The sequence below is a fragment of the Bidens hawaiensis genome, unplaced genomic scaffold, assembly GCF_021521415.1.
Source record: "Bidens hawaiensis isolate Kalapana, Puna unplaced genomic scaffold, B.hawaiensis_p1.1 tig00014645_1, whole genome shotgun sequence".
Classification (NCBI taxonomy): Eukaryota; Viridiplantae; Streptophyta; class Magnoliopsida; order Asterales; family Asteraceae; genus Bidens; species Bidens hawaiensis.
The window spans coordinates 607,189-632,120 of NW_027492279.1; the positions used below are offsets into that span (position 1 = coordinate 607,189).

A 24,932-nucleotide genomic window follows, 5' to 3' on the forward strand; every position below is an offset into this window, starting at 1 on the left:
AATACTCATGTTGTAGTAATTCATCAATATATTTATGGATGAAAACATCAGCTCTTGCATTATCCTGTTTAGAGTAATCATGTCTTCTTGGATTGTTTCAAGCACGTCCATTGATTTCAAATGTCTTATAACATTTGATGTCCAAGACATATAGTTTTCTTCATGTGCAGTGAATTCAAGTTTTGAGATATTTGACATTTTGTTTCTAAACATAATAGAGCAAATAATAAGATAAATATTAGAATCCATATATATCAATTAACAATGAGATACAATACATTGGTAGAGCTATAAACATATAAAAGAAAAAGAAAATGCTAAAATCTTCAGGTGGGAGATTAAAAAGTAGAATGAGAAGTAGTATAAGTATTATAGTGACCAACACCAAAACCTGGTGAATCATTTTGAAAGTTTTATCTTGGATAAACTTAAGAAAAATAATGTTTGTTGTAAATGAAATAGAGTTGATAATTGGTTATTTATAGTGAAAATTTATAACTGTTTTACAATGGTTATATTACCATTTTATAACGGTAATATTACCGTTTGTATGTGTGTGTGTGTGTATATATATAATATTAATTATTTTAAAGTAAGATAATAAATAAGATATTAAATAAAGTTTATTTCATAAAATATATAATTAGTATACACAATAATAAGAATAGAACTGTTAGTACTGTATAAATAAATCTAACTTCTAAATGAAATATTAGTGTGCATATATACATAAAAGTTAGTTGCGATGAAACTAAAAATTAGATGCGTAATGAAAAGTTAGAATAGTTATCAGATTTTAATAACAATGTTTATACACATTACTATTATTACTTAGTATATGTATATGTATATATATTTTTATAATGGACATAATTAAAGAAGTGTTTATGATGCTTATGTGGATACCTTTGTGCTTATTACCTTTCTTGATTAGGATATAAGCTGCTCGTGCTAATAACGTGTTATAATATTAGACCATAATTATAACAAGATTATTGAAGTAATATTTGAACAAAGAAACAAGATAATAAAGAAAAGGTGAGAATGTGAATTCACTGGATGCAAATTACTCGTTATAAATACATGACATTTATAATACCAAAACAACTATTTAGAATCACTATTTAGGGGACAAACTTATATAATTGGTTTGACAAATGGTGTCATATAAAAATCGTCGGTGATTCATCACAGTTTTTAAATTTTTGTTTTAGTTCGGCATTGACATTTTGTTCGTTTTCGCGGGTTTTTTCGGTTTCGTTTCAGTTCAGTTTTTTTTTGTTTCGTTTTGGTTGATTTTCTCGGTTACATTTTAGTTTGGTGATGTTTTTATGTTTCCTTTTAGTCGGTTTCGGTTCGGTTTCAATCTATATGTTTCGTTTTGATAGGTTTTTTCAATTTTCTTTTTAGTTTGGTTTCATTTTTTCGTTTTTTGTTTCGTTTTGGTCGGTTTTCTGTTCTTTTATTGTTTTTTGTTTCATTTTAGTCGGTTTTAGTCTTTGTGTTTCGTTTTGATTCGTTTTTCTGGTTTTGTTTCAGTTTGGTTTTGATTTTTTGTTTTTTCTTTCGTTTTGGTCGGTTTCTTTTGCTTCGATTTGATTTTTTCAGTATTTTGTTTCGTTTCGGTTGGTTTTATCGGATTCGTTTGGATTCGATTTTGTTTTATTGCTTTGTTTTGGTCGGTATCTCAGATTCTTTTCGGTTTGGTTATGTTTTTTTTTGTTTCGTTTTCGTTTCAGTTCGGTTTCCGTTTTGACAAGGTTTTCCGATTTCGTTTCTGTTTGGTTTCATTTTTTTCATTTTTCCCCGGTTTTTTTCGATCTTTTGAATATCTAAAGTTTTAAAGATTCCCATCAATAATTTTTTTGGTGTTAAATCACGTGACCCAAAATCTAATGAAACTAATTTCATTTGAAAAATATTAAAAAGGGCTAGGAATGATAAAATTGTTATATACTTAAAAAAAGTTATTAAAGAATGACATATATAATATTTTGATTTTAGTTTGTACATATATGATACTAGGTTAAAAACCCGTGTGTTACACGGGCTGGAAAATTAAAATAATATAATTAAGAAAAACGTATATGTTTGTTATGATTGTAATAACATATATTACATCATATATTACATGTAATAACAAAAAAGTGGAAATTTACGTTTGTTATTTAAAATTCTCTGAAAAACTTATTCTTTACCAACAAAAAAAACCCTACTATCATTAATAAACCAAAAGAGTTCAAGTCACATATCAGCAACACGCTAATTTCCATTGAATACAAATACTCCAAGACCTAACATATACTCATTCATCACAAACTCCACATGTACTACTTAAAGATTAGGGACTTGCTCAATTACTATGGAGTGGAACCAATTTATAGGAAAACCATCATAACTATTATGTAAAACTAAGAAATTTCTCTTAACATTATGGAAGGATATTATTCATTTTTTCTCTTGCGATGATACTGTATCTCATTAATACCAACCTCATATTAGTTGCTTATTCTTTTTAAGTTGTTCTTTGCCCTTTTAATGTAGCTATTATTTGCGCCTTTACTTGATTATCCCTTTTTACCCTTTGAATTTACCCTTATGCTGTTGGAATTATATTTTGCACTTTGCATGCTCGTTTGTTGCATTTTCCAAATATAAATGCACAATATAAAATCTTACTTTCAAAGTCTTTAAATTCATTTTAACTGTGATTCTATATAATAGCTTAAAGACCAATATAAACTATTTTGAAACTGATCCCAACTAATTTAAACTGGCCCATTTTGCCTCTAGCCAAATGGACAAAATTTTTAAAGATCACTTGATCTCGCACACTTTGTCCGGCTTAGTAGAATTAGGATAAAAAACATTGCTTTATCAAGAAAGTTTTCACATATAAACTTGTGGTGCTCTCGTGATGCAGTCAGTAATACAAAACCTATGGGGATTCATAATCTGAACAAAAGATCCATTATTTACGCCTCAACAAAAATAAATTGAAACCTTATAATTTAATTCTTATAATAAGGCTGGGTTCGGGTCAAAACCAGTTATGATCAGAATACGTTTGGGTTAAAATGGATTGATGTATCAAATGTATCAAATAAGGCTGGTACCGTCATTAGCACTTGGGTGGGGCGGTTGTTTATTGATAATTATTTTCTAAAAAAATATTCATTGATCTTTTGCTGACCATCATCGTCTACACATTAAAAGTATGCAAATAATATACATTGAATTATAGCCTTACAGGTGAGCATTAAAACTATTCAAACACACAAATCTATCAAACATGATTTAGGTATAAAACCCTAACTACAGTACAAAATAATACCAAAACAAACACAAATTTAGGTGTAAGAACCCTAAATACAATAGTCAATACGAAGATACACATTGATGAAGATGAAAGGTTTACAAAAACCCTGCTTGCATACAAATTAATCAATTAATTGTGACCATGTATATTGTGAAAACAATCATCAAGAACTAAGAATCGTAATCGACCAAGGGAAAATATGATTTACCTAGATGATAATGAATAAATAAGGTACTTTGTAGCTTTAATTGAAGAATTAATCTTCTAACTAAGAATTAATTTCAAGAAACAATAATAAAAATTTTAAAATTTAAGGAAGTTTGTTATTAAAAATTACTCATGCGTAAATTAAGGAAACTAATTACAAGGAGGGTCAAATAAGATGATTCAATTGAAGTGCCACTTGGCATAAAAATAGATCAATTAGGTGTCATGTGACACAATGATTATTTTTGTATATTATAATAGTAGATTTCATACGTTTGTATGAATATATATGAAATTATTCCAAGATTAAATATCGTAGCGTATCTAAATAGAACTGCGGAATCAATATACGTAGCCACGGGTTGTTTAGCTACCGCTGCTTTCAGTGCCTTCTCATCAATACTACGGACGAAGCAAAATCCGTCAATTGCTACAATTTTTTTCTTCTACAATAAGTAACAAAAATAAAAAAATCAAGTTATAGAAATTTAAATAATTAACATTTGTGTCATACAATGCATACCGATATACGATGGCATCTTCCTCAATGACTCATATACGAGTAGTCATGGTCAGTGCTAACTCCATCATTCATCAAAATAAAGATATAAGCATGTGCGACGCTGCATCCATTCCATCCATCAAAGTTATAGGATTTATCACAATCTACAATTTGTTGTTTAGATAAAGTAATCATGTCCACCGTTGCCATTTTGTGTAGCACCTCCACTGTGACATGGATACGATTCTAGGGGCGGCATGCCTCACAATTTTTAACCCCCATTTTTTAAAGAGCCACATTGATGTTATCATGGAGAAGTCATTTTTGGGTATTGTGGAGCTCGTTTTTGGTAGCTTTGACATCTCCGAATTTCTTCTAAAAGTGGTAACATGCATCACTAGTAAGTAGTATCCAATGTTCATCAACTTTTCCCCAACTAATCTAGGTGCGGAATTGATACATGTTACGATTAGAAGATGAAAAGAAATAGAAGAATTCTCAACTAATCACTCGTTTGTTATCGATGAATGATTAACTACTTAAAGACTAGTCAGAAGACTAACCACAAACAGTTAGCGTCTTTACAATCAAGTTCCTCATTATACAAGTATTACACTGAGACCCATTAACTAACAACCCTTTACAAATGAGTCTCTCTACTATCTGTTTCGTGAAAATATCAAATAAACCTTTGTGCATCTCCTAGAACAAGCAGGTTTGTAGGGAATCTCGGTGATAAGAGTATTTATAGGCTTATTAATGTTCTTGGTGATTTGACGTCTAACAAAATGACAGTGACACCCATTCTTCTATTGGTGGAGAGGCGTCACACATATCAATACCAATGTCAAGTAAATGATTTTGTGATGTTGAGTATCTTGGTGACGATGGTCCACAGTTAGACTATCATGCATCTTCATATGTTATGTGCGCAGTTTAAGATGAAATCAACACGCTCCATCGTCACTGGCGGACCCAAGAAACAACTTATAAGGTTAGAAGGAGGTTGGTGTCAAAATTTCGTAGGGGTCAATCGGGATTTTAAGATATATACCTTTAAAAGTTTCACAGGGGTCGGCCGACACCTACACCTAACGTGTAGGTCCGCCACTGTCCATCGTAACGCCCGAATAACAATACCAATTTTAGTTAAAGAAAACACTTTTCGGTGTGAGAATCGATCGCATTTAATTATAATATGTATATAATTTTTAATAACATTTTTTAGAACGGTATGCTATCGCACTCTCCAAATATGGAGAGCCCCGATGCCCACTCTGGTCAAAGTCTGACTATGTTGTTTTAACCGGGGCTACGCTGGCTTAAGAGTTTGACTTGGGCGTTCCCCTGTGAACCATACCACCAGCTGCCACTTGACAGTCGTTGTGCCGCCACAACAGCAGAACTCTCTAGCGTAAAACACAGTCGGATGAAAACCCGGGTGGGCTTGGAATCCGAGCTGACAACCTTGTACAAGAATTGACTCAAATCATTCATTGTCATTATCCATCCAAAATGATACAAGTGGGGATCGAACTTGAAGAACCCAAGCCATCCTACCACCAGTGGCGGATCTAGGAATTTTTTCCAGTGGGTTCACTGTTTTTAGATGCTCCAATTTTATACAACTTGGCACACAAATTTTGGGTTAGGTTTGGATCGGTTCAACGGTTCGGGCCGATTCAACACTTCGGTCGTGTAAGGTTCATTACATAATAAAAATACGATAAATTAACAAAATAAACAAACATCGTCATAGAAACGAAAACATACATAAAATAGATATGATTGTCTTTTAAAACTAAAAAACTACTTATAGTTGTTATTTACGAGTTTTCATCTTTTGGACACGTTGTATTACATCTTCAACTAACTTGTTGAAAGAACTCTCTGTTAATGTAACAAATGTAAGCATCGTTCAAGTATCCATCACCCATCCTATTACACAGTTCCGTCTTCACATGTTTCATTGAAAAAAAAAAACTTCTTTCAACACTCGTCGTTGCAACCATAAAACTAACGATAACTTTATTAAACGATAGACCAACGAGAAATCAAAGTGTTTTCTTGTTTTCACCATCGGAGTTCAATGGTGGGCCGTTGGCTATGTTAGGGTTCAAAGCGGTCAGGTGGCTGCTTTGTAGTTGTGTTTTGTTATATGTTAGTGATGTGGGTAAATAACTAAAAACCCAAATAATGGTTTAAAAGATGAAGATAAAAATAAAAGTAAAAGAAAATAAGTAAAAAAGAATAGAACCTACGCTGGAAGCTGTTAAAAAAAGAAGAGATAAAAAATAAAAACTACTTGATGCTAGAATTGAAGAGAGATTCGAACCCAGGTTTGGAGTTTGATGAATTCAAGGGAAGGATGTTTGCCACTGGACCAGATTTCCATTTTGTTAATGGGTTCACTCTCATAATTTATAGGTATATTCTGTATAAATTTCGAAACTCAGCGGGTCCCGTAACACCATACAAACCACGTAGATCCGCCCCTGCCTACCACTGTGACCCAACAGAGAGATTTTTTAAAACTCGACACACGGCGCATGTTGGTACGACTCTCTAGGTCGCACATGAGTTTTAATCATTATCGATGTGGACCAAAATTGTTTGGGTCGGTTTTGAAGGTATAAAGCGAAAACCAAAGATTATAAAGTCAAAGGACTGAAACAGTAAGTTAAATAAGACTTCAAGGACTATCTTGTTGTAAAGCACCAACTAAAAACAATAAATCTGAGTGTGTTATTTTTCCCGCCAACTCTCTCATTTATTTTCCCTCCAAAAACACTACCCTTAGCCACCACCGCTCAGCACTCTCCTAGTCGCCGGCCGGCAGCAGCACAAGAGAAGAAGATCTTGCTCCGTTGATCGTCACACTTTACCTACCACTGATCTAAGGTGCAAAAGTTGTTTATAATTTTATACGTTTCATTTGGAACACATAGTTTTAGTTTTCTGATTTGCATATATGTGGAACTTTGAAGATGATTAGTTATGTTTTTTTTTTGGTGTTTGGTATTATAAGTGGCTAATTTGCTTATCCGTGTGCCTAATTGTTGGTAATTCCTGACTGTATTCATGAGTCGGTGAATATGGAAGGACCGACAAGTCGATTAAGTTGGTTTGGCTTCCTAGTTGTAATATGATTAATATGGTAATGTGATACGGGCCTGCCAGTGACTGGGCCGATATCAAACAACATGCCCAAAAGAATACTCTACAGGCCCTACCATAATGTCTTGGCTACGATGAGAAATGTAAATATCTCCGAGAATCCTTAAAAAGTTTTTGGCCTTAAGTGAAAGGGTTTTTCATCGGATATAAACAATTAAATTTTTAAATGGGCTTACTTGGTTATGATTTGGGTTGTGCTATATGTTTTTTTTATAAAAATGGGCTTAAATGAATTGAGCGGGTTTAAACAATAAGAATACATATAATTTTTTTTCCTAAATTCGGGTCTACCGGGGACGGTCGACCTCCCAGCCCCCTTCATAGTCGGCCTTGAATATAAGGCTTGAATAGAGGTTGTGAATGTGTGATCAATGGAGAATTATTGTAATTAGTTTTTGAGTCGGTTTTTTCTTGCAATAACAAAGTGTTTATCGATCTTGTGCCTTGACTAATTTGATTACACTTTCATTGACACTTATACTAAGACGACAGTTTGTTTTCTGGGTAACAAAATACTAGAAAACTGCAATCATTTGCTCTTTGAAGATTTTAGAATGCTAGAATTCTTTTATGTTTAACTTGTAATCGCTAATAATTTTCCCAATGCACTGAGCATTTTGTCCCTTATTGTTGTTAACTCCATCCCAGACTCATAATATATTCATGGCCGGTGAAACCCTTGCGGGGACATGCACCGATACTCTCAGCATGCCACCTAGGGCTTATCAGGTGGTGGTTGCAGCCACACGTGCTATGGGAATCGGTAAAGATGGAAAACTGCCATGGAAGTTGCCTTCTGACATGAAGTTTTTCAAAGATATCACCTTGGCCACATCAGATCCAGCAAAGAAGAATGCTATTATTATGGGAAGAAAAACATGGGAAAGCATACCTATCAAACATCGACCTCTGACCGGTCGCCTCAATGTTGTTTTAACTCGTTCAACGAGCCTTGACATTGCAAATACTGAGGATGTTTTAACGTGCGGGAGTCTGGTTTCTGCTTTGGAAATGTTGGCATCGTCTCCGTATTGTCTTTATATTGAGAAGGTTTTTGTTATTGGTGGTGGTGAAGTCTTAAGGTTCGTACAAACTTTGTTGTTTACTTGTAAGTAGTTTATAAGAAACTAATAAATTGTGCAGCCCAAGATTTTTTTGTTTAAATGTTTAATAATCAATTATTTATTTATTATTATTATTATTTTTTAGAAAGGAAAAGGAAGACTTTTTGTTTGTTGGGATGGAATTAAAAACCCCAAAGCATTAGTTAGACATTTAATATAGCTATTTTATATAACACAAACCGAGCTACATCTGGATAAAACAAAAAGTTTTAGGCCCAATTTCTTATTTGGGCCTTTTTTTGCCTAAAACATTTCAAACCTAAATGGCAAAACCGCAACTAAACTAAATCATTGTGAAAACCAAAAAAGAAGTAAACTGAATCAATAAAAACCAAAAAACCAACTTTTGTTATTAAATTCATGAATTATAATTTTTATGTATGAATGTGAAGTAGTTTATAAAAGATTTATAATTTGCATTACCCAAAGTTAAAGGCCTAAATGTTTAATAATCAATTGTTAATAAATCAATAAAAAGATTTACGCCCAAATTCATTATTTTGGGTTTGCCGAAATGGCAAAACCGAAGTCGAATCGAGCCCATTGAGAAAACCGACTGGTTTTCAAAAACCAAGTTTTTGTTTTTTGTTTCAGTTTGAGTCTAAAAACGGCCCACAAACACCTCTAGTACTATTTTTATGTTGAGGTTTCTCGGTATTGTTCCTGTACTTAACTACCATCTTTATTGCAGGGAGTCACTCAACAGTTCTGGATGTGATGCGATCCATATTACTGAAATCGAAACCGACATTGATTGTGACACTTTTATCCCTGCTATCGACACTTCCCAATTCCAGCCATGGTACTCATCATTCCCGTTAATGGAGAATGGAATTCGACATTGTTTCACTACATACGTTCGTGTTAAAACTCCTGCAGTTGAACCGGCCAATAACCATAATAATATTAATGGCTTTGATGCAAGGATGTTCTCTTTTCTGCCCAAAATAATATTTGAAAAGCATCAAGAGTACCTTTACTTGGACCTAGTGAAAGATATTATTTCTAATGGTGCTTTGAAGGGTGACCGTACTGGAACCGGTACCTTGTCAACATTCGGTTGTCAGGTAGTTTCAAGTTTCTTTCTTTTAAATGGTTAGACTAACTTATACTTATTAATGGTTTTTTTTCCATGTGTGTTTAGATGCGGTTTAATCTGAGAAAGTCTTTTCCTCTTCTTACAACTAAGGTATGCACACTTGTTTAAACCGTATTTAACTTGTTAATTACAAATAATTTGGATGATAAGCTTTTTTGGTGGGTAAATATGTATTCACTCGCATATATATTATTATTTGTTTCTACAGAAAGTGTTTTGGCGTGGAGTTGTGGAAGAACTTTTGTGGTTCATCAGTGGGTCAACAAGTGCCAAGGTAAAATTTGTCACATGGGTCCGTCTTGGGTCCAAACTAAACCAAATACCAAAATATCGGTTTTTTGAGCATTTGAAAACCATTGGTTTCAGGTTTTTCGGTTTTCAATGATTTTGGTTTGGTAATTTCATTTGCGCTTGAAATTTGTGGCCTCAAACTTCGTTTCCATTTTTTTGCATTAATTAATGATTAGTTGATTATCAAACATTTGGGTCTAAAATTTTTGGGCTATATCATTTGTTAATATTTAATAAAAATTCAAAAATAAAAATGACAGTCCATTAATTCAATAATAAACGTCTGTTATTTCGCTTTCTATGGTATGGTTTGGTCTTTTGGGTTTTCGGTACATTCAAAGCCGGTACCGGTTTGGTTATATCGGTTATCAGTTGGTCATTTTGGTTATGAGTGGGTTGATTCGGTTTTGGTTTGGTTCCGATTATCAGGTTTTACAAGATAAGGGCATTCGTATATGGGATGGTAATGCATCCAGAAGCTACCTAGACAGGCAAGTCCTCTACCTTTGCAGCTGACATAATTTTATTATTATTATTATTATTATTTTAATGTATTTCATAATTCATACTGCATTTATGCTTCAGTATCGGGTTGGTGGATAGAGAAGAAGGTGATCTAGGACCAGTATACGGGTTTCAGTGGAGACACTTTGGTGCAATGTTTGACAGTCCATTCTATTACACTTATTAATGATTCAAAAACAACTTAACAAACACTAAAATAATATTGTTACAGATATACCAACATGCATGCTGACTACACTGGTCAAGGATTTGACCAACTGCTAGATGTTATCGACAAGATAAAAAACAATCCAAACGATCGCCGAATAATAATATCAGCATGGAAACCTTCTGATCTTAAACAAATGGCACTTCCACCTTGTCACATGTTTGCACAGGTGCGCACACAAGTCATATTTCTGTTATTAATCTCTTAAAGTAATGTATGTTGTTATTTTTTGCAGTTTTATGTAAATCAAGGAGAGTTATCTTGTCAAATGTATCAACGATCTGCAGATATGGGTCTCGGTGTTCCATTTAACATAGCATCATATGCTTTATTGACATGCATGATCGCGCATGTTTGTGGTATGTATATTTTAAACTTCTTATTGATTGTGTATAAAGTTTCTAATACATAAAGCTTTATGCTTCTTGTTTTTTTTTTTTAAATATGTTTTGTATGCAGATCTTGTTCTGGGTGATTTTGTTCATGTTCTTGGTGATGCACATGTGTATAGCAACCATGTCAGACCTTTGCAAGACCAGCTTCAGAAGTTGCCTAAACCTTTTCCTGTAAGCATTTGTAACATAATTTTTAATGGTGTTTATTATTTTGCTGCTTCTATCTTGAATTTAAAGGTGGGAAATTTGGCTGTAGATCTTGAAGATCAATGCTGAGAAGAAGGATATAGATGCTTTTGTGGCTAATGATTTTAAACTGATAGGTTATGATCCTCACCAGAAAATAGAAATGAAAATGGCAGTTTAGAGATGTTTTCTATCTTTTGGTTTTGGTAAGGACAAATATGAATTGTTGTTTCCTATAAAAATCAAAATTTGTGTTTATGTCTTGTGGTTTTGTATGGTTGTCTTCTTATTTGAACTTGTAATTTTACTAGAGGTATTAAAGCGGATGTGTCGTGTAACATGTTAAAATGTGTAATTATTATTTGTTAAATGGGCCTGATAAGCCGACCTACACTTTATTTTCTTGATTTTTTTTTGTAAATAATTAGTGAGCTAAATCTGTTTAAAAGAAAACTGTTACTCATTTTTCAAAGATAAACCAATCTAGGTACTCATAAGACTACAACCATTAGCAATCCAAGATTGCAAACCCACAATTTATATTTAAAAAAAAAGAAAAAATGGATTTAATTAGCTAATCCGATCGGTGGACCAAATGAGATTGCAATCTCAAATTTGGTCAACTTGTGATCACATGTCACCGTGTGAGTGGATGTAATTTTCTTTTTTTTTTTTCCTTTTTTATTCTCACCAATTAATTATATATCTTTTTTGGTTTCTGTTTTATAACTTATTATATTTGACTTTTTAAAAAAATCTAAAAACACAGTCTTACTTAGTTTTTTTTGTGAGCATTCCGGTATAAATTTCTTTAAAAATGGAGTTTGTTTAAAAAATCGTATTTTTTATATAAAATTTTAGTTTTAACCATTATTGAATTATCTTATTTGAACAACTAGTTTTCAATCGTATTTAAAGTTTTTTATATTTAAAAAAATATAATTACTTAATTATATTTATATAGAATCAAAACTAATTATAAATTGAATTTATTTAATAAAAAAAGGATGAGATTGAGTTGTTAATGTGAGTAAAAGATTGGAGTAGGTTAAATTTTGTAGATTGAAGAGAGAGAAATTAATTTTATAATGTGAGATTGAGATTGTGAGACATTAATCAGCTAAAAGCCGGTCTGAAACAATTAAAAATGGTTTTGCTAAAAGCCGGTCTGAGACAATTAAAAATGGTTTGAGACATTAATCAGCTAAAACATGTGTAAAAGACAAAACCCTTAAAGGGTCTGTTATACTTAGACACTGCTTATGTTGGTCTGTTTATTCTGTACATCTTGTAAAAGTGACCATATGTATGAGCGTGTTAAACCCCGTTAATACAGTTTTACTATTTATACATAACATGATTGTACGCATTGCTTAAAACGTAAGTTTGGAATAACCTGATTCACTTTAGACAACTTTCTACTTGCTTGACCCGCCTGAGCCGTCCCCATTTGAGCTTTCTAGCACTTTTTTGTAGGGCAAAATAATTATTCGTATCCCCTTTTCGTTTCATGCTTTCTTTGATATTTCATAATTCACAGCATATTATTGGTGTAATCCACATCCACTGAAATTCGGTTACTGTCATTAGTGGTAGTTACATGAATAAAGGATTCATATTTCAAACTATAAATGTACAGAATCAATTCTATTGCCTTTCAGGTTTAAAAGCATCACCGTCTAGTGCTATAATCACTTTTCTTATATGGAAAACGCATCGATTCACTTTTTATATTCTTTCCATACCCGTCTAACGATACACGGTCTTTGCAATTTTACACGCATGCATGATTATGCTGTCTTCCAAAGTCGAGTTTTGTGTAACATAATGTTTATAACCCTTAATCCGCCCGTTTCATATGGGATTAGATACATTTTCTTTTGGAAAATGGACAATTGATTTAAAAGCATGAACATAAGTACAACAGGGAACAATGACAAGTTGGCATGGTGTAGGCCTGTAGGGTCAGTAACCATATTTTTATGATTCAACTACTTTCACTTTATGTTTCCAGGATGCTTTGTATTGGCAAAGGCGTCAATGCATCTTCTTTAATAATTTAAAACATTATCTATTAACAACTTTTGACATAGGAATAGATAGGGTTTAATAATAATAATAATAATAATAATAATAATAATAATAATAATACCTTTTTTTCTGTTTGGCTTTGGTGTCTATAGTCTTTCTTTAAAGTTGCATGAAATGCTTGCACATCCATTCTAGGGATGGCATCATGGCAATAGACAGTATATGGTAAGAATTATGGACCTTAGGTAACTTGATTGTAAGATTAGGTTTCGTAATCAGTCTCATACGCGTTGGGTGCCTCTTACTCATCATCAACTAGTTTATCGGGTCACCATGCATGTATCAAGTATACATGTTTATAATCTTATGTGTCCATTACCCGAAACCCAACTTTAAACTCACCAAGAAAACAACATGAAATATCATACACTAAGTTACCTTTCTAACAATTTATATTTTCAATATTTTCATGCTTCTAATAACTTCAAAGTTCTAATTATTATATTTTGTAAAATTATCTAATACATTATTATATTCAGATTCGACCCAGACAAACAAGTATTAGATTGTTTAGGGTAATTGGCTTATTAAAATTATAACTTCATATTGTTAGGGTTTTCCCACACTAACACCATTAATTTTAAGGCTTAATTAACTTAATTTGTTTTATTTACTTCAATTATACTTGTAAATTACGAAAGTACATAATTCTGATTAGAGAAAGCATCAATCAAAGACATCAATGATATAAAGTAATAAAACCGTAACTTAACTTGAATAAGTTTGACACGAGAAAGCATGGATTGAATATAATATGAATTTAAAACACGACTAAAACGATGATCAAGAGATTAGACAATAGATATCCGACGAAGCCAACGGTCTAAGAAATTTAAGACGAAGAAACCAATAATGTCACCTCGCGACATGGGTGTTCCTTCTCTAAGATGGTGACATTGGCAAGGCAACCTTGGTATGCTGAGCACCTCCAACGCAGGGATTTAATTTCCCCGTTTGGATCTATGTAAAGCGTAGGTGGATGAGTGAGAGAGCGGAAAAGACAGTGAGAGGAGGGCATGAAGTGCACAGTACAGACGTGCAGGCAAACGACGGTGAAGGCAGTGGCGGATCCAGAAATTTTTTCCGATGGGTTCACTATTCGGGTTGTTTAATGGTTCAGTTCGGTTCGACGGTTCAGGTCGTTAAAATTTGTCACATAACAAGAATACATACAATAACATAAAAGAAATTAAAAAAAAAACTTAATACAAATACAATGGTATTTTCAAATTTGGAAAATAAACACTATAGTGAATGTCACGAATTGTGAGCATAGATAAAAGCTCTAATTAATTAGCCATTATACCAAAAAAAAAAAATTTTGCTTAAAGAGAGGCTTGAACCTAGGTTCTAACAATAGGATAGAGATGTTTACCACTAAACTAGAAATCCAATTTGCTAATTAGTTCACTCACAAAATATATGTGGGTTCACTCTTATATTTTATACAAACTTTTAATATAAAATTCAAAACTCAGTGGGTTCCTTTGAATCCGCACCCTTATACATAAATCCGCCCCTGGGTGAAGGGGAGGGAGATAGTTACATGGTTCATCCAGCGATGGAGATGCTCTTACGAGTCGGTGTGATTGACAACTTTATATGTTTTTTACATCCAAATTTCTTACCTAAACATCATCAATCAACTACTTAATTTATCACTTTTTATCGTAAATAATTCCAACAATATAACCATTTAATTTCAAACGAACACTGGTGAAGAAAATGCCCACTTAAGGTCAATCCACTTTACAATAATCATGCATCGTAACATGTATACCTTTTATTTTAATACCAACTATACCTATTTTATTAAACACCTTTTATACAACTAAAACTATTAGTCAACTCCAAGGCACACTTTGACATACCATGCATGCATTCTAAATATTTAATTGATCATTAGACAATTTAATACGTTATCCTGTTAAGGGAATTTATTTAGAGTAACATTAACATCCAGATTCCCTTCGACACTCGAAAAGATATTTTCCCCCAATTTCATATATTTTTTTAATAAAGAAAAACAAAATTATTAAACCTAGAGTTAAATGAGTACGATAGTCTAAATGCAAAAAGAAATTCGTCGTTTTTTAATATACACCATATGTTACAATTCTTCATCCCTCAATGTCTTCTGCCTTCTTGCAATAAAAGCCTCCACCGTTCTCCGGAAATCTTCACAACTCTGATCGTCTGTCACCTTACTCTTCTCCACGGCCGGTTTCCTTATCTCCGTCACCGACCGCCTCAATTTCCGATGCTCTCTACAATGCACACTTACCGGATCCTCCGATTTGCTTCTACAAATCCTTAGTTCACTATTACTACTACTAACAACAACATTCTCATCCGTACAATTTCGATTGCACGTTTTAACATACTCATAACACAAATCGGCATTTCCGATCTCCTCCTTATTTTCAACAACTCGAGATCTCAAAAACAGAATCAATACTATTATGTTACCGATAACGAAAACGAACTTAGGGCTAAATATTGAGAAACTGCTTTCTCGAAAGTAATCGCCGGTAAGTTTAACTACGGACGGTAACTGATACGAAAACCTAGAGATCATGGCTAGGAAGAAAAACGTCTCCATGAATCGGAACACCGTGGTGAGTTCCTTAAGCCTCCGGTTGTTCAAAATCGCCTTCGTTTTCATATCTTCTTCGTACATATATATACAGGATGATCGATATTAGATGTTTGATGGAGTAATTGTTAGGATGAAAAGGAGAGTGGTGGCCATTAGATATATAGTTGAAGGTTTCATTTGGAATGGAGAGGTGTAAATATAGAGCTGTGCTTTTATAGCCGCCAAAATCATTTGAATATTTTTTTTTATAAAGTAATTGGTGTATTTTTTATGTGATTAATAATAATATCAACCAAAGGTTAGAAGAGTGATAACTATAACTTTTAGGCTAAGGGTAATAAAGTTTGGTTGAGCCCTAAGTGATCCAATCAAAACTCGATACGTAGGTGATGACATAGCCCTAGATCAATCCCCTCAACTAAACTCAAGAGGGTGTAGTGGTCCAGGTGATCAGGGGTTTGATCCAGTTTTTTATTTATTTTTTATTTTTTGTTATGCACACAATTATAAATTAAAATACTTCATTAAAACATAAATAAAAGGGAAAATAAAAAGAAAAATAAAAAGGAAAATAAAAAATACATATAAATAGCGTTTTTATTTTTGTGTCGCCAATTCTTTCCGAATACGATCTTTTTCTTCCTCCATTAGCGCTTGGTCGTATGGCGGTAGGTGGCTAAAGTCTTTGGCTAGAAAAGCCAAACTCTTGAAACGGTTTCTTTTATGTCGAGTTTCACCAATCGAGAAGATGCCACTTACAATTCCTTAATTTCTTTTTTATAGTCGTTATCAACAACCGTTTTTTTCCTACGATCCCTACCCGGAGGGCGGCTACAACCTTGGTCTTTCAAATGATCTTCGGACAAGTTTAGGTCGAAGTCAATTTGATTATCTGACCCGCTCGAAGAGACGTATGTGCCGGACGCGCTAGTTTTTGTACGTTTTGCCTCATCGGTCACGTCCTTTGCACATAGTTCAATCCATTTCGAGCAGTTTCTTAACACCTCCCACAAGTAGCCCTCGTCAAACGTCTTCACCACCCCGTACCTCCTCAACACCTCTTGTTTCCATTCATCACAAGTGAATTGGTAAACCGCGAGATCATCGGACCCACTCGGCCGCATTCGGTTAGCATTGCGGTTATGTGTGTTTGTAAACAATCCTACATATTTACGAGTATCGGTTCACCGACCCGATATCATATTATCGGTACGAGCCCTACTCCCCACTTGATCATAAAAACATTCCCGAACCTTGGCCCAAAAAACTCGAGCTCTTTGAAAGTCGGCTACAAAATAAATAACAAAAAATGTAATAAGTACACACAAAAATTAAAAAATATAATAAACAATAAAATTCACGAAATAATTTACCCGCGTTCCGATCTTGAGATATTTCAATCCAAACTTTCACCAACGCAAGTTTCTCTTCTTTTGACCACGAAGTAGATTTCCGCTTCTCTGTTGCCGAAGGACCATCCGCTTCGCCGATTTTCTTCCCCTTCTTTTTGTGGGATCGTTTTTTCGGGTTCTCCGGTGCCGGCTCCGGTTGTGTATTCGGGACCGAATAATCGGATTGTGACATATCCATGAACGCCTGAAACGATTCTTCGTCCATGTAGTTCAATCCCTCGGGAAAATGAGTGTCGTTGATGTTGATATTACCGTAACCCGAGCTCGACATGGTTTTTAACTTGAGAGATTCTTAAATTATTAGATAGAAATGTAGTGAGAATGGTGTGTTATTGTTATAAAATGGGGTAGTTATTTATAATGGGTTTGTAGAAAAAACATTTAAATAGCCAACATCTATTTTATTTAATATTATTTAATACCTCCAGCTAGCCAACAACTAGTTTTGCACCGCGGTCCCGGCCACGGGGCTTGTCCGCGCCCCTGATGACCTGAGGGGTGTAGTGGTGTTCGCGAGCCACCTCACCCGCCACTTGGACCGCGCTCCTCCCTTCACCCCCCATTACCCATGGCCTTATAAAAATGGATATTTTTCTTAGATATGCTAAAATAATATACTGAATAAGATGGGACGAGTAACAAAGAGTATGTATATATATATATATATAAGTCAAGTTATTCTACAAGGAAGAATAAAATGAGAAGCATGAGAAGGATTTGTAGATACAAAAAAAAACCCTTAAAAAAATCATAACTCAAAATTTAATGAACAAACGAAAAAAGTAAAAACACAAAATGTTTCCACCATCTTTCTCGTTCTAAAAAAACACACTTGTGAGTTGTGAGTGAAAAAAGTCGTTGTCTTTTTGTTTATCGTTGTGTTTTGTGTTTATTTTCGTCATTGATTGTGTCTTTTTTCCTTGACATTGTATCTTTTTTTTCTTTATATTGTGTTATATTACTCAACATTGTGTTATATTTTGTTCAACATTGTGTTTATTTTTCGATCTATGTGTCTTTTTTAGTTATAATTGTGTTTTTTGTTCATTTTCGTCATCGTGTCTTTGATCAAGGCATTGTGTCTTTTTGTCAAATTTTTTTTTTATTTTTTTGAACGGGAATGATGGCGGAAACATTTTAGATTTTTTAATTTTTTTCGTTTTTTGTTTATGTGACATTCGTCAATTTCGGGTCTCGATTCGTATTCGTTTTGTAAACTTTTATTATGTAAAACGACCCGTTTTGTAAACCGAAGCTTATGATATAATCAAAATGATGAATTTTATGTTACAATATTGTTCTACACTTGTTGGGTCTTGAAAACATTCATTTCGGTTCTTAAAACGCGTAAAAATCACTTAAAACGAATTACAGGGGCTAAATCTGTCAAGTTTGAAAGTTTGGAAAGTCTGGCAATCAACCCCATCGCGCCACACGATGGGGGATGTCCTCCATGGTCGCGAATCGCGACGGTATGACCTGCAGCAGGCCCGTATTTATTGTTTTATGGCTTGTCTTGATCCATTTTTGCATGAAAACTCTTGTAACACTCATCCATATTTGACCACCAACATTACCCTATATATACACCACCATTTCACTTTATTTTTCCCTGCTACATCTTTAAATTCTCTCTCAAACTCCATAGATTCAAGGTTGTCTATTATTGTGTTCTTGAAGGTTTGACTTCCAAAAGTCTAACTGAGTTTAATATTTCATTCTAATTAACTTATATAGTCTTATTAATACTTGTTTATGGTGGCACAACATATATATAATATAATACCCCTTGTTACATTTGGTAGTTGCTTCTCCGGCTCCGGTCGGTGAGGTTTCGGACCTCGTAAGGCAAGGCTTCATGGAGAACTTCGTGTTCTTGATATATATATATATATATATACTTATATAACTTGTTGATACATAATAACCATGCTTAACTTCTGCTCATTTTAGTTTATTTACAAGTTCAATGGTTGTGGGTTTGAGGGTCTATGCTTCGGTTTAACCTTAAATAGCTCTAAACCGTAAACCGAACTTTGCTTACTAGTTTTTGTTAAATACTTGTTTAAACATGTTTAAATGTTAGATATCAGTTTATAAAACCATTTTTATGAGTTCCATGGTTATGGGTTAGTAGATTTTAAACTCGGTCTTAACCCGAAACTAGATCCGAACCGTAAACCGAACTCTTGTTTAAAGACTTTATTGTTAACTTTTTGGTTGTAAAACTTAAATATATTCATTTGTACATTATTATACAAGTTCTTGGATATTTGGGCATGTGGAAACCATTTATGAACTTATTGTGAGATGGAAACCGAAATAAACCGACTTTTACTCGCTTAAGACACACAAGTGTGTTTTTAGCTATCAAGACTTGTATATTTCTTTAAAAATAGTTTACAAACTGATCTTAATTATTTTCTTAAGTACTTGGAAATGTTGGATCCAACTTGATCTCATAACAAAGTTTGGACTGACAAAACTGAACACTCTCTTAACGTACGTTGTTAGTTTTAAAACAATAGATCTACATACTTGGTTAAGTCTTACCTAATTTTTATGAGTTTCTCATAATATTTAATATTTTGGAAAGTTGACTTTGGGTTTGACCAATCGTCAAGACCCGAACCAACAACCCGAACACTCGTTAAACCCGTTTTAGTATCTTTATTCCAAAGGAACCTGCATTCATGCATTTTGCCCACCTTATTACTTAACAAAGGTTGAGTAAATATTAAGGTTAGATACTTTAACCTGGTTTCGAGTAAACTTACATTTTTAAAGGGTTATTATTATAAATTGTAAATAGTTACATTTTTAACCTTGAACTTTAATTGTTTACATTTCTTAAACATTTATTTTACTTAAAGACTTTCAAGACAACCTTTCTAGATCCGAGACTTCTTTCCTTTTAGGCTTTGTTCGTTAAACCCGTCGTTCCGGCAAATCTCCAAATTATCATCTTTCAAGTTTATTACTTGAACGTGAGTATTTTCATACCCCCTTTTGTTTTGGGGGTGACATTTCATACTTATTCAAATTAAATGCTTTATACTTGATTCTTAAACCACAACCGTTATTGTATACTTTACTTAAATAAATGCTCGATTTGGTGTTCTATGCTTATATGTCTATATGCTTATGTGTTTTATCGCTTTTGGAAGGTTGATTTATAAATCCGTGAACTATCTGGCATTCACTTATAGCACGGTGTCGTTAATGTATTCTTATTAACGACCTCATGATATCCGAATCTACTTGGTATTCTCTTATAAACGGTGCCGCTGATGTATTCTTATTAGCGACCTCATATTATCCAAATTATTGCTATTTATTTGTTGTTTCCTATACAAGATTGTGGTCTTTTCTTATTATATACTTATATGCTCAAACTTATGAATTGCTCACCAACCTTTGTGTTGATAAACTTTATTTTATGAAATGTTACAGGTTTGCATTTAGGTTGATTATGGAGCTTGTGGAGAAAACGTCACAAATACCTTTAGGTTATTAGCAAAAATGAACAATATATTGCTATGTTTTGTTGTATTTGTCTTATGAATATTGTTATGTGACATTTTCGATGTTGTGAAATGAAATGAGTTTGTTAAACATTGTCACTTTAATTAATGTCATGTGCTTATGGGCAATCGTTACACCTCGGCATGTTCCGCCGCCTTTGGTCGGGGTGTGACAATTTATATTTTGAGTTATGATTTTTTATTATTATTTTTTTTGAATTTATTTTTAAAGGGTTTTTTGTGTGGTCACAAATTCTTCTCACACTTCTCATTTTTATCTCGCTTTGTATTTTAACTCTACTATATATATATATATAATGGAAGAATAATCTCACTCATTTTAAGGGTTTAGTTTGTATGACAACGTGGATTCAAATCTCACAAATGTTTCATAATCTAGGGTAAAGCAACGCTAGGTGGATCTATATTGCAAATAGGTGGTTTCTCGAAACCACCCGAGTTTCGAAATAATAATGTATTGATATATAGAAAATATTAGAGGAACCAACTTATAAATTAGGAAGGAACCACTTTATTAATATTGTATGCGCTGAACTAACTAGTAAGTTGCTGGTCATTGTTATATGTGATAAAACAATTAATGTAATCAAATGACATGCTCATTTTCTTTTCACCATTCTAAGATGTGTTTTTAATTAGGACTCACTAAAAATTTAAGACAACATGTTTTAACCTAAGTACCATCTTTTTAGCTAAAGCGTCTCTTTGGTTAAAAAAATTCTACATAGTTACATTTTTGTAATTAACGCGAGAACAATTATGTATTCATCATCGAATACACCTTATAGCATGTTTAACTCAATTATGAAGATGTGATTTTCTGAACAACGATAAATAATTAACAAAAAATCGTCATAGGGGAGTTTGGGAAGTACAAGAGAACGAAAATTGTAAATCAAAGAGAAACATACATCAACCCATCAAGTAACACGAAAAAACAAAACCGAAAAACCAAAATAGAATGCTATAAGTTAAAAGAGTGACAGAGGGTAACACCACTTTGAGTCTTTGACCAACTAATAACTTGTAATATGGATTTGTGGTTCATCCATCAGAATGTAGGGATGAGCTTGGGACAAAATATAGGGGTGAGCAGGGTTATTTGTAAACGGAAGGTCACGGGTTCGAATTTTTAATCGCTGGACTAGCTGCTAAGTTGCCGTTCGCCGACCACCACTGATATGTTTTCTTTTCCAACCGACCATACACCATTGTTGGTATGTTGCTCCTTCCTCCTGCTTTGCTACTCTTTTTAGAATCCTCCCACTGTAAAGGTAAGTTTAGATTCATTTGTTAAATGTTTAATTGTTCTTGTTAATTGTTAAGTTTTTTGTTAAGTTTTAGTTTTAATTTGTTAGTTTGTTAGTTTTTCTTAGTTTTAATTTGTTAGTTTGTAATGAACTTTGCCTGAACTATCGAACCGACCCGAACATCGAACCGACCTGGAATTTTTTATACCCGACTCTATGAAATTTGAAGCATATAAAAGTAGTACACCACCTGAAAAAACTTCTAGATCTATCACCGGGTGGATCATGTCTCTAACATCGGACCTCCTTGAAAGTTTCTCAGAGATTTAGCCAAAGGTTCGTTGTTCTTAAAAAAAACCGAAGAGTGTGCGTTTTTAATAACACTTTCTATTATGCAAGAAAAAGGCTAGTCGAAGCTAAACACCAAATTACAAAACAAGAAGACATTTTACACCAATTATTTAAATAATAATTAATGGAGTGATAACGTTTCTACCTTTCACTCAAAATTAGTCCCAACACTTTGGTGTCACCGATAACAAAGAGTAAATACATTTAGGAAAGGATAATCTCAAATGTTATATATAAATACTTTTATAGCATCGTGTTATCATATTTTATACCAGTTTGAAATATAAAAAACAAATAAAAGAATTATTTGTTTTTAAAGTTACTTATATATCTAGACCCTAAAGTTATATGTAGGTTGCTCATTGTGGGAGCGCCATGGCCACCTAAGCAACGCCACCCCCTATCCTTGCAACTTCCTGATTAACACCCATGATGGCTCAAAAGTTGGGGTCCAACCTCACAACAACCAATCACTTCTTTGTTTTATTTTTAATACCTAGTTAAACATTATTAACCCACAACACCCTTGTTAAAAGATTTGCTAGTTAAAACTCACTACTTATATGACAATGACGTGATGTTGATGTGGCGCTTCAACTATCGTTGCTAGTTAAATCACAACACACAACCTTAATAAAACTATCATATGAGTGATTCAACTATGAACCAAAGCCCCTCTTGTCTTTTAGGAGGTTCGACGATGTTGCATCATTAATACAAACGACGTATAATAAATATATCACATACATTTAAAGATATTAAGAAAAGAAGAGTAAACCGCGGCTTTCGTCCCTATGGTTTGCCCAAATCTGCGATTTTAGTCCAATAGTTTAAAATTTTGTTTTGTGTCTAGTTATGTCAATCACGTGAGGGGAAATTTTATAATTATACTACCAAAACGTGCGAATGGATGCAACTGAACCACACGAGAAAATCACCCTTCGATTGTTGCAACGGTGACACAATGATTGTGTATTCGACGAGCTCGACATCATGTATTTGATTGTGTATGCTAGGTTCTTGTGAAGACAAAGATGATACAAACAAAATATATGAATAAAGGGTCTAGGAATTAGGGATTTAGGGATGACTGAGGTTTATTTTGGGAGTATAACTACAAAAATGTCCCTCATGTGATGGACATAACTAGGAAGACTTAACGGGGTTAGCGGGTTCAGGGTTCGTGCAAGTGAAATGAAACTATAGGAACAAAAAACACAAATTTAAAATAATTTAACTAAAATTGCAGATTTTTTTTTGAAACAAAAATTTCATTCAAAAAACCGAGAAGGCCTCAAAACAGACCAACCCACGACCCCCACTTACAGCATGTACAACGGGTATTTCACCCAGTCTTTCCAATCAATCCTATTACATTTCTTTATATATTTTAACCATACGAACGCCAAGGACTTAACTATGGAAACAACCTCTACCACCTTCGGATCGGAGTCTTGAAACACCACCTTGTTCCTTTCTTTCCATAGAGCCCAAATAGTCACCATGAAAATACCACGAATACGCTTCTTCTTCGCAGCAGAGATATTTCTCGAGTTCGGCCAATGTAACACGTCTTCGAGAGAGCCAAAATCAGAAAGATTCAGTCTACTCCATAACCAAACTTTGGTCCACACCTCAGACGCAAACCTGCAGTCAAAAAGAATATGACTAACCGTCTCGTCTTCCAATCTGCACATCGGACAATAGTAGCAAGGCAGCACGATCTTTCTTTTGCACAGCTCTACTCGCGTGGGGATCCTGCCTTTCACAATCCTCCAAACCAACATATTGACCTTAATCGACACCCAATTAACCCAAGGAAAGTTGCTATCATTGCTGCTATACAAACTCTGCTGCATTGATTTTTTTAACAACAGCAACAGAGCAAGCCCTCAATATCCCTCAATATGGTCGGCCCCTCACTAGACACTTTTAAACCCTCAATATCCCCCAAAGAACAAGCCCGCGAGATCAACTTAGACAAAGCCTCCATGACAATCAAGAATAAAAAGGGGGATAGCGGGTCACCTTGTCTGAGCCCTTTTTGGCATTTAAACTCAAACGTAGGCGACCCGTTTACTAGGACCGCAGACCTAGCTGAGTACACAATACCTCTAATCCACGAACACCATTTGACCGGGAAGCCCATTTGCTCCAGAATAGATAAAAGAAAATCCCAGCTGACATTGTCGTACGCCTTTTGGAAATCAAGCTTAAGAAGATAAGCCTTTTTTCCATACTTCTTAATCCACCCAATTAATTCGTTGAGAACAAGAGGCCCATCCAAAATATACCGCTCCTTAAGAAAAGCGGATTGCGAATCAGAAATCACATCCCCCATCACATTTTTTATCCTCTCGGCAACAACCTTGGAAATGACTTTATTGATAACTCCCACAAGGTTAATAGGCCGATAATATTTCAAACCCATAGGCGTTTTAGATTTTGCTATAAGAATAATAAAAGACAAGCTACATTGGTGACTAATGTTACCCGTCTCGTGGAATTCTTCAAACAACCTCATAAAGTCCTTCGACAAACCAAATGAACGAAAACCACAGTTTAGTCTATTAAGAAAAATTAATGTTATCTAAATTAGAAACCGGATAATGTTTTGCTTTTCACAACTTGTTAAGTATGGTCAAATCGTG

At 33.8% G+C, this 24,932-nt stretch overlaps 3 protein-coding genes across 3 annotated transcripts; 1 reads left to right on the forward strand and 2 right to left on the reverse strand.

The window, feature by feature from the left end:
* The first annotated feature begins 7,844 nt into the window (after positions 1-7,844).
* Positions 7,845-11,354, forward strand: LOC143547140 (bifunctional dihydrofolate reductase-thymidylate synthase 1-like). The gene is made up of 10 exons (XM_077038634.1): positions 7,845-8,287; positions 9,021-9,396; positions 9,474-9,518; positions 9,637-9,702; positions 10,149-10,210; positions 10,305-10,379; positions 10,456-10,621; positions 10,688-10,811; positions 10,912-11,018; positions 11,104-11,354. The coding sequence occupies exons 1-10, from the start codon at positions 7,869-7,871 to the stop codon at positions 11,212-11,214; spliced, it is 1,551 nt and encodes a 516-aa protein (XP_076894749.1). The 5' UTR covers positions 7,845-7,868; the 3' UTR covers positions 11,215-11,354.
* A 3,880-nt stretch (positions 11,355-15,234) lies between these two features.
* On the reverse strand, positions 15,235-15,789 carry LOC143547144 (uncharacterized). Its single transcript, XM_077038637.1, has one exon. The coding sequence runs from the start codon at positions 15,787-15,789 to the stop codon at positions 15,235-15,237; it is 555 nt and encodes a 184-aa protein (XP_076894752.1).
* Positions 15,790-23,603: 7,814 nt separating this feature from the next.
* Positions 23,604-24,140, reverse strand: LOC143547145 (uncharacterized). The gene has a single exon (XM_077038638.1). The coding sequence runs from the start codon at positions 24,138-24,140 to the stop codon at positions 23,604-23,606; it is 537 nt and encodes a 178-aa protein (XP_076894753.1).
* Between the last annotated feature and the right edge of the window lie 792 nt (positions 24,141-24,932).

What these genes read in the sequence shown, in the direction of transcription:
- LOC143547145 (XM_077038638.1), bottom strand. Translation starts at nt 24,140, where the DNA reads ATGCAGCAGAGTTTGTATAGCAGCAATGATAGCAACTTTCCTTGGGTT.
- LOC143547140 (XM_077038634.1), top strand. Translation starts at nt 7,869, where the DNA reads ATGGCCGGTGAAACCCTTGCGGGGACATGCACCGATACTCTCAGCATG. An exon ending in TTCCTCTTCTTACAACTAAG is followed by an intron (nt 9,519 to 9,636) that starts GTATGCACACTT and finishes TTGTTTCTACAG; the next exon opens with AAAGTGTTTTGGCGTGGAGT. An exon ending in TGGAGACACTTTGGTGCAAT is followed by an intron (nt 10,380 to 10,455) that starts GTTTGACAGTCC and finishes ATATTGTTACAG; the next exon opens with ATATACCAACATGCATGCTG.
- LOC143547144 (XM_077038637.1), bottom strand. Translation starts at nt 15,789, where the DNA reads ATGAAAACGAAGGCGATTTTGAACAACCGGAGGCTTAAGGAACTCACC.